The sequence below is a fragment of the Eptesicus fuscus genome, chromosome 12, assembly GCF_027574615.1.
Source record: "Eptesicus fuscus isolate TK198812 chromosome 12, DD_ASM_mEF_20220401, whole genome shotgun sequence".
Taxonomy (NCBI): Eukaryota; Metazoa; Chordata; class Mammalia; order Chiroptera; family Vespertilionidae; genus Eptesicus; species Eptesicus fuscus.
In genome coordinates, this window is record NC_072484.1 from 1,424,762 (window position 1) to 1,433,301 (window position 8,540).

Below are 8,540 nucleotides of genomic sequence, written 5' to 3' on the forward strand. Positions count from 1 at the left end.
ACAGACGCTCTGGCAGCGGTTCGGGCTCCGTCTCCGCTCGGGCCGCTGCGGTTGTGCCACTGGCCCTATTCGGGTTGGAATACAGCCTGGGCCTCCTCGGCGCTGCCCGCCCCGGCCTCTGCGCCCGCGGACCATGCGCCGGGCATCCCCCGGGGAACCCGGCGGGGCTGAAAGCCCTCAAACACCAGGCTCCCGGGCCCGGGCCCCTCCCGGCTGCCCAGCCGGCGGTCCGCGCCCTGCCCCGAGTACCAGCGCTGCGTGAGCCGGCAGGGCCATGGAGCGCCCGCCACCCGACGGGCCGCTGAACGCGTCGGGGGCGCTGGCTGGAGAGGCGGCGGCGGCGGCGGCGGCGGCGGGCGGGGCGCGCGGCTTCTCCGCCGCCTGGACCGCGGTGCTGGCCGCGCTCATGGCGCTGCTCATCGTGGCCACGGTGCTGGGCAACGCGCTGGTCATGCTCGCCTTCGTGGCCGACTCGAGCCTCCGCACCCAGAACAACTTCTTTCTGCTCAACCTCGCCATCTCCGACTTTCTCGTGGGTAAAGCCCCCAACCCCTGCCCGAGTCCTGGAGCGCTCGGCCCACCAGACCAGCGGGAATTGGAGCGCCGGACTTGGGTGCCTTTTGTACGGGCACACGCCCTAGTGGGGGGCGGGGCGGGGCGGGCTGGCCTGGGGAGGGGGCGCCTGGGACTCGTGGGGCGATGGGCGATGGGCGCGGCCGAAGTTCCTTGCCTCTCCGCCGCGTTGCGGAGGCTGGGAATGATGTTCCTGGGGAAGGGGCCGGAGCAGGCGGGCGCTCGAGGCGCCAGGCGCAGCGCCGCGGGTACAGCGCCGGCTCCTGCTGGAGCAAACAAAGGCTATGGGGGACTTAGGACTCATGGAGGGCGCCGGGAAGGTTTGGGGGAGGGGACATGGAATGGGGGTTTTAGAGCCGTGTTGTGGGAGGGGGCATTGGGAGGGGGGGCGGAGAGCGCTCTCACGTGTCCGTGAGCTGCTGCGGGCTGAGGGCGGGCGCGCGGAGGGGGCTGGAGCGCCAGACACCTGTTGGGGCTGCGCGTGCATCTGCCAGGCGCTTGGAGAGGGGCTTGGCGGCGGGAGCGGCTGGCGTGGCAGTGGCCGGGTGCCCTCCGAATCAGGAAAAAGGCTTTCTTGGTTTCTGAACTGAAGAGGAAAGGCTGTCCAAAGCCAGGATAGGGGCTGGGGTCCAGGGGGCTAGAGGGAGGAAATTCTCCCTCTTCCTCTCTTGGGGCCTGGGAGGGCTGGACAGGGTCGAAGGCCAGTTCCAGGTCAGAGGGTGTGTCTTAGGAGACAGGGTGGAGGGGGTGGGTAAGGTGAGGTTGCTGCCAAGAAGGGTGGCAACTGACAGGTCCTGGCTGTCTTTGCATTGTGGAGGGTCTGACTACAGACCCTGGTCTGGCTCTGACCCACCACGCCCTGCTCTCCCACAGGCGCCTTCTGTATTCCACTGTACGTGCCCTATGTGCTGACTGGCCGCTGGCCCTTCGGCAGGGGCCTCTGCAAGCTGTGGCTGGTGGTGGACTATCTACTCTGCACGTCCTCCGTCTTCAACATCGTGCTCATCAGCTATGACCGGTTCCTGTCGGTCACCCGCGCTGTGAGTCTGGGATGCAGGTGCCCATGCTCACTCTTGGGGGGCGGTGGTCAGGAGGGCCCAGAAGGCACCCGGCAGGGGATGTGGGCAGTGCCAGGTGAGTTTGGTCCCGCTTGCCTCACACCTGACATGCCAGGCATTCTATACAGCCAGCTGCCCACTCAGTAGCCATTTGCTGCCAGTAGACCGGTCCTGGGACAGGCAGGAGGCACCACCTGGCCCTGGCATCAGATGTTCCTGAAGGAAGGGGGTCACTTCAGCCTCCTTTTTGGGGCAGGTGCAAAATCTTTGGAGCTGAGGGAGGACCTGAGCCAGAGGCCCTTGGTGACACCCCCCTGCCCTGTGTGTGTGTGTGTGTGTGTCTCAGCCTCTATGTGTGTATGTGTTCTGTGTGTGTTTGTGTGTCTCTGTGCATCCCAGGAAGACAGGCATCAGCTCCTGGCTCCACCAGTTCCCCTTGGTGTGAGTGGCCACCATTAGCTGGGGCCCTGGACCGCCTGGGCTCCCATGACAGTACCACATGGGCCCGAGGCTGGCGCACTGGAGCAGAAGTCTCACCTTGCCCATATGTCTTCTCCTTGGTGGCTTTATTGGGCACCTGAGGGGCTCTCTGCTCAGGAGCCACATGTGTCCTATCTAAAAGGGCATGGGACAGAGTGCAAAGAGCATGGGTTTGAGGTCAGTAGGCCTGGGTTGAACCCCAGTTTTCCCCCTTAGTCGATCCACCTGGTCTGTCCCTCCCTCCTGAACCATCCAGAAAGAAAGTGGGGAGAGTGAAGGGGGTGTTGTGAAGATTAAATGAGATGATATCCAAAAGGTGCCTGACCCAGCATGTCCCCCCGCAGGTCTCTTACCGGGCCCAGCAGGGCAACACGCGGCAGGCGGTGTGGAAGATGGCGCTGGTGTGGGTGCTGGCCTTCCTGCTGTATGGGCCGGCCATCCTGAGCTGGGAGCACCTGTCGGGCAGCAGCTCCATCCCTGAGGGCCACTGCTACGCAGAGTTCTTCTACAACTGGTACTTCCTCATCACGGCCTCCACGCTCGAGTTCTTCACGCCCTTCCTCAGTGTCACCTTCTTCAACCTTAGCATCTACCTGAACATCCAGAAGCGCACCCGCGACCGGCTGGACGGGGTCCGAGAGGCCACTGGCCTGGAGCCCCCACCAGAGGCCCAGCCCTCTCCGCCAGCCGCACCTGGCTGCTGGGGCTGCTGGCAGAGGGGGCACAGGGAGGCCATGCCACTGCACAGGTATGGCGCCAGGGTCGGCGAGGTGGCCCCTGGCACTGAGGCAGGGGAGGCAGCCCTGGGGGGCAGTGGGGGGGGCACCGCAGACTCGCCCACCTCCAGCTCAGGCAGCTCCTCGCGGGGCACAGAGCGGCCTCGCTCGCTCAAGAGGGGCTCCAAGCCATCGGCGTCCTCCGCATCGCTGGAGAAGCGCATGAAGATGGTGTCCCAGGGCATCACCCAGCGCTTCCGGCTGTCCCGGGACAAGAAGGTGGCCAAGTCGCTGGCCATCATCGTGAGCATCTTTGGACTCTGCTGGGCCCCGTACACCCTCCTGATGATCATCCGGGCTGCCTGCCACGGCCACTGCGTCCCCGACTACTGGTATGAGACATCCTTCTGGCTACTGTGGGCCAACTCGGCAGTCAACCCAATCCTCTACCCGCTGTGCCATTACAGCTTTCGCCGGGCCTTCACCAAGCTGCTGTGCCCCCACAAGCTCAAGGTCCAGCCTCACAGCTCTCTGGAGCACTGCTGGAAGTGAGCGGGCCCCAGGGCTCCTCTGCCCACACCTGGTTTCTGGGCAGCTGCCGCCTCCTCTTCGGCCCACACTTTTGCCATGTGGCCTCTCTTAGACCACCTGCCTGCCATGGAGGCAGCTTGGTGGGCTGGCCGAGGACCCTGCTGCCTGAACTGGAATGTGAGTGGCTAGCCCTGCCTCCCAAATCCTAACTCTTCCCCAGGAGAGACAATCTAGGGGTCTCAGCCACAATGCCCACCTCCCCACACACAGTGTGGCAACCAGCGGGTCCACCGTTTGCACCATTACCGCGTGGTGTTCTTCCCAAAGCAAGCGCATGGCGTGTGCTCCATGCTTCCTGCCCAGCAGTCTGCTCCTGCATGTGCGCACACCTGCACACAGCTGCACACCCTCCCTTGCTCCAGACAAGCCCAGGCCACTGGCTCTGCGGCCACCTGCCCCTTCTGATGCCCGGCCCGACTCCTTCAGCCCTCTTTCCTCCAACTCTCTCTGTCCCCAGAGTGCCAACAGCTTGCTGCTGTTCTCTGCTTTTCCATTCTGGGTGTTTCAGGAAGACAAAGAAGAAGAACACACATCTGTGAACTCGATGTTCCTTGGATGTTTAATCAAGAGAGACAAGATTGCAGAGGAGCTCAGGGCAGGATTGGCAGGTGTGGGCTCCCACGCCCTCTCCTCATGCTGCTGTTTCCGGCTGAGCTGCACCAGCTGCTTCTGCCCACCCTGCCCCCGGCTTGGGTGCTGGGCCCGACTGGTGGCTCTGAGAGTGGCCAGAGCCCGGACACCTGCTGTCAGCAGGCTGCCACCCACTTCCTCTGCTCAACCAGCGTTTGCTGGGCTGACGGGTCCGAGGGCTGGCTCTGCCCCGAGGGCCCTGAGGCCTGCAGGGCAGTCAGAGGGACCAAGCCCGGGTGCCTAGTGGAGGGTCCCTTCATCACATTCTGTGCACCCTGTGGCACCCTGCATGCTCCGCGCCCCCTGGACCGTCGAGCCGGCCCTGTAGACTCTGAGGTCCACAGTAAAGTGTATTTTTTTATTGGTGCTGATTCCTGAGGACTTTGTGGGGGGGTGGGCTGAAGCGGGGTGCTAGGGAGACACCAGGCCACGCTGGGTGTGAGACCCAGGCCTGCCCCTCCCCTGGCCTCAGTGTTCTCTTCTAAGTGGGGGACTGCAGTGGGGAGAAAGCAGCCTGGCTGGCACACCAGGGCTTACTCTTAGTAAGGGGCAGTGCCCCCCTGCTGGACCATCACCTGCCCAGGGGACTCATTCCTGCTTTGAGAAGACACCCCAAGCCCCACCCGCCGCAGCCTGCCTGCCCCCAGGATGAGGTTCTCATCTTTCTTGGCCATGACTTCCACCTAGGAAGCTTCCTGGGCTCCTGGGGCTGGAGCTGAGGGCCGGGGGTGAGGGGGTAGCAGAGGGAGGGGAGGCATCTCTGGGAGAGGAGCCGTCCTGCCCAAAGGCCTGGAGACAGGACTGGGGGTGACAATGGAGAAGGACCTGCATGAGTCCTGGGCTCCGCGTGGCAGCAGACCTCGGCCTTACCCCAGGAAAGGGGCAAGGGCAGCCCGACTCGGGAGATCCAGACTCCGGGGTGGGAAGCCACAGGGCCCTCCCTGCCCCTCACAGATAGCGCCCCCTCTGTCCCCATGGTGCTGGCCCTGCCCACACCTCGCTCCCCACGCAGAGACAGTGACAGCTGGGCATGGGTCCCAGGGCCTCTCCACAGCACAGGCAGGTCAGTGCAGACGCGGAGTCCTGCTCTGCAGAGAGCCGCCTGGAGACATGAGGATGACAACCCTCCGGCAGACACCGTGCCACCCCAGGTGACTGCACTTTATTTCCCAGGAGCCCCGGAAACTCCTCCAGCCGGCACCCGCCCCTCACACTCCCCTGTACCATGGGGACCCCTCTGGTCTAGGCAGGCCCCTCCCTAACGACCAGAGAAAGGGGCTCCCTGGAGGCTGGGTGCTGCATGAGCAGAGGCTGGAGCAGCTACAGGGCAAGGTGGAGCAGGGACAGTGGACACCACCATGTGCGGGGCCCAGAGCTCTGGAGGCTGATGCTGCCTGCACACAGGACCCAGCCTGAGCCCCCGCAGGCGCCTGTCCCTCAGCCCAGGGCTGTCCAAGCTAGGACAAAGGACTCGTTCTCCGTTCTCTGCAGCAGCAGCGGCGGGCACCTTCCTGCACAGCACAGCCAGAGCCCTCACTGCCCCTCCGCCCAGCCCTGCTAAATGGCTACAAATTGGAGGATAAAAGCACAGGCTTTCAAGCAATTTTGCCTTCAATCTCTGGAAAGTGCTGCTCCGCAAGGGGAGGGGGAGGAGAGAAGAAAGTCACCAAGCCCATTGGGCCTGGCCCAGCAGCAAACAAACAAGCCGGGGGGCCTTTCTCCCGAATCCCACAATGGGCCAGAGACAAAGCCCCTCAACCACCGCCGACCTCCTGCTGCGGATGTTTATTGAGCACCTACTGTGTGCCAGGCTGGCTGCTAGGAGACGCATAAACAAACATCTGGCAGATAAGTGGGGCCATTTCCATGAGATTGGGGGCTGCAGGGCTGTAAACAGGGCAGAGGCCCCAGAGGAGGGTGGCCCAGCTCACAACCCAAGGTAGCCTCTCGGAGCAGCCGACATCTCATTCCTTCCATATTCCCTGGGCTCCAGAGGCACAGGGTGGGGAGCTCAGCAGTGCCTGGAGAGAAGTGGGCGACCTGGCTCCCAGCAGGGCACCTGCCAGTTCTCCAGATGCAGGAGGGGCTGTGGCCAGGCTGGAGGGGCTGAGGGTCAGCCCAGGACCAGACAGCCTGCAGCGTCCTCCTGCCTGGGCCCCTCGGGCTGGCACTGGCTGCAGGTGCCCTGGTGCTGGCTCTGTGTGGGGTGAGGGTCCTTTCCAGCTTGGACTAAAGACCCTAAGCTCTCAGGGTGCCCAGCAGGCAACCCTGATCTTTCAAAAAAGGCACAGTTAACCAACACTTCCTTTGGGGAGTCAGGGCCATGATGAGGGAGGGCAGGGACTCTGGAGCCCTGAGCCGTGGGGGGGGGGGGACGGGACCCATGTGGCTGGCCACTACCTCCCTGCATCCCCCATCCCAGCCTGACCCTCATGACTGGGCTTGGGGGTACAAAGAATCTTTCCACCAACATTTACTGGCGCACCCCATCCTTGTAGCCACCCCATCTACTACGTAGACACGAAAACTAGGGCCTCAGAGACAGGGTGATGCACCCATACTCAGCAGTCAGGGGGGCCAGGACTCCACCCGCCCACTCCGCTGGGTCCTCCCTTGGGCACCATGGGCAGCGGCACGCAAGGTGGTCCCCGCAGCACTGTGCCCTCGCACGGACCATCTCAGTGCCCCTCCCTCAATGGGAAACAAAGTGATGTTGGGAGGCACATCCCAGGAGGGCCCCCGAGAGCCTGGGACTAGGCTGTGGGGCCCACGGGAGGGCACTGCCCCAGGGAAATGGGCATTGTGTCCAGACCTAGTGCCCCAGTTGGAAGTTTGTCAGACAAATCTCTGAAGCACAAAAATGTTCAGAAGAGAAAGAAAGGAGAGAAGGGAGAATGGTGGCTTTGGATGAGAGGACGAAGGGGTGACACTGTGGAAACTGCAATGGACTAAAAATGCATCTGTGACCCCCAGAGTCACCCCAAATTTTAGTTCCCAGATTTAAACAGGACCAAGTTGATCTTTAAATGCAATTCCAGCAAACCTAGCTCAGAGCTGAGCTGCAGGGGTGAGGGCAGTCCTCTGCCTTCTACCCTCTTCCCGCCCGGCTGGTCCCTCAGCGTGCAGAACCTCAGCTTCCCGAGAGGCCAGGAGGCCGGGCGGGCAGGCAGTGCTCCTCTCGGGTCTCTCCCTGGCGACCTCAGGGTCCTTGGGCTTCCTTTGAATGGTGTCAACAAACTGTCCTCCCCTCAGTGGCCAGGCAAGGAGAGCGGCAAGGCCCGCCTCAGCGGGGACAGCAGTGGCTTTCGCACCCTGTCTGTCAGGGCAGGGCAGGCGGCCCAGCAGGAGGGGAAGGGCAGAGCCGTGCCACTGGCCCTGCTTATGTCTGCTGAGGCCGAGGTGCTTTCCAAGACAGATTTCTAGTTCCGAGCGAGCATGCTGCTCCCTGGTTTTCCCTGAGAGACCCAGGCGACACCTGTGTGCCCACAGCTCCTGCTGAGGCTCCACTACAACACGAAAGGAGTGAGGAAGGCATGAGCCTCCACAAACGGCAAGGGAGGAATGAGAGAGCTTTCCAGAGACGGGCAGGGTGGGGACCTTGTGGGGGGTGGGGACAGGGCAAAGCAGCGGCTGCCCCCTGGGGAGCCCTGCAGCTAGACACGGGAACTCTGGAAATTAGGGCTGGAAACTGGGGAATCTAGGAAACCCTGCATCCTGAAGCACAGGTCCCCATCCTCAGACCTGCTTCCAGAGAGGCAACCAGGTGACGGCCACCGTGGACAGAAACAGTACCCAGAGGCAGAGAAAATGAGGCAGTAAACGCAGGACCAGGCAGCTCCTGGACCAGGTCTGCGCCTCGTGCCACTGTGCACACGGCCAGCCTCACATGCAGACCCAAGTCACTGGGGTGAGGGGCAGGGGACGTGAGAAAGCGCAGTCCTTGTCCGTGGATGGGAGGTGGGCGCGGGTGCCCAGACTGAAATGAAGAAACAGCTGACCAGCCTCAGGACAGATGACTCACAGAAATGGCAGAGGGATGGCAGGGGCAGGATTGGCGGCGGCACAGGAGGTGAGCCACTCGGCACCCACTACTTGCCTTTTACAAGTATCTTCAAAGTAAAGGAAACCTGGACGCAGCTAACACAGGCCATCATTCACACCTTATTCCCCAAACGTCTGTCGTGCCTTCTCCGTGCAGGGTCCCTGGGTCCCGGAGGGAAGGCACATCTCCCCGGGCAGCCACCGAGACACAAGGCCTTGGGCAACGGCCTCGTGTCCTGTGAAAGCCTGTGGGCCTGAGCGAGCGACCGGACGCGAACACCACCGCTGGTCCTAGAACACAGGGCCCTGGCGTGCAGACAGGGAGCAGGACAGGGCTCATGCTCTCCTGCACACTTCAGCTCCTGAATACCCATTCAGTGTGCCGACTGCCACTCGCTCCTGACTCCTCCCGTCCCTTCCACGTCCTCCCTGAAGGGCCCTCAGGGACAAG

The 8,540-nt window shown here is 63.0% G+C and overlaps 1 protein-coding gene across 1 annotated transcript; it reads left to right on the forward strand.

Moving 5' to 3' along the window:
• Positions 1 to 274: 274 nt before the first annotated feature.
• On the forward strand, positions 275 to 3,428 carry HRH3 (histamine receptor H3). Its single transcript, XM_008157098.3, has 3 exons — positions 275 to 536; positions 1,447 to 1,613; positions 2,456 to 3,428. The coding sequence occupies exons 1-3, from the start codon at positions 275 to 277 to the stop codon at positions 3,377 to 3,379; spliced, it is 1,353 nt and encodes a 450-aa protein (XP_008155320.1). The 3' UTR covers positions 3,380 to 3,428.
• Positions 3,429 to 8,540: the final 5,112 nt, after the last annotated feature.

Coding starts and splice junctions, on each gene's coding strand:
- HRH3 (XM_008157098.3), top strand. CDS start 275: ATGGAGCGCCCGCCACCCGACGGGCCGCTGAACGCGTCGGGGGCGCTG. Junction 537..1,446: donor CATCTCCGACTTTCTCGTGG/GTAAAGCCCCCA, acceptor GCTCTCCCACAG/GCGCCTTCTGTATTCCACTG. Junction 1,614..2,455: donor TCCTGTCGGTCACCCGCGCT/GTGAGTCTGGGA, acceptor GTCCCCCCGCAG/GTCTCTTACCGGGCCCAGCA.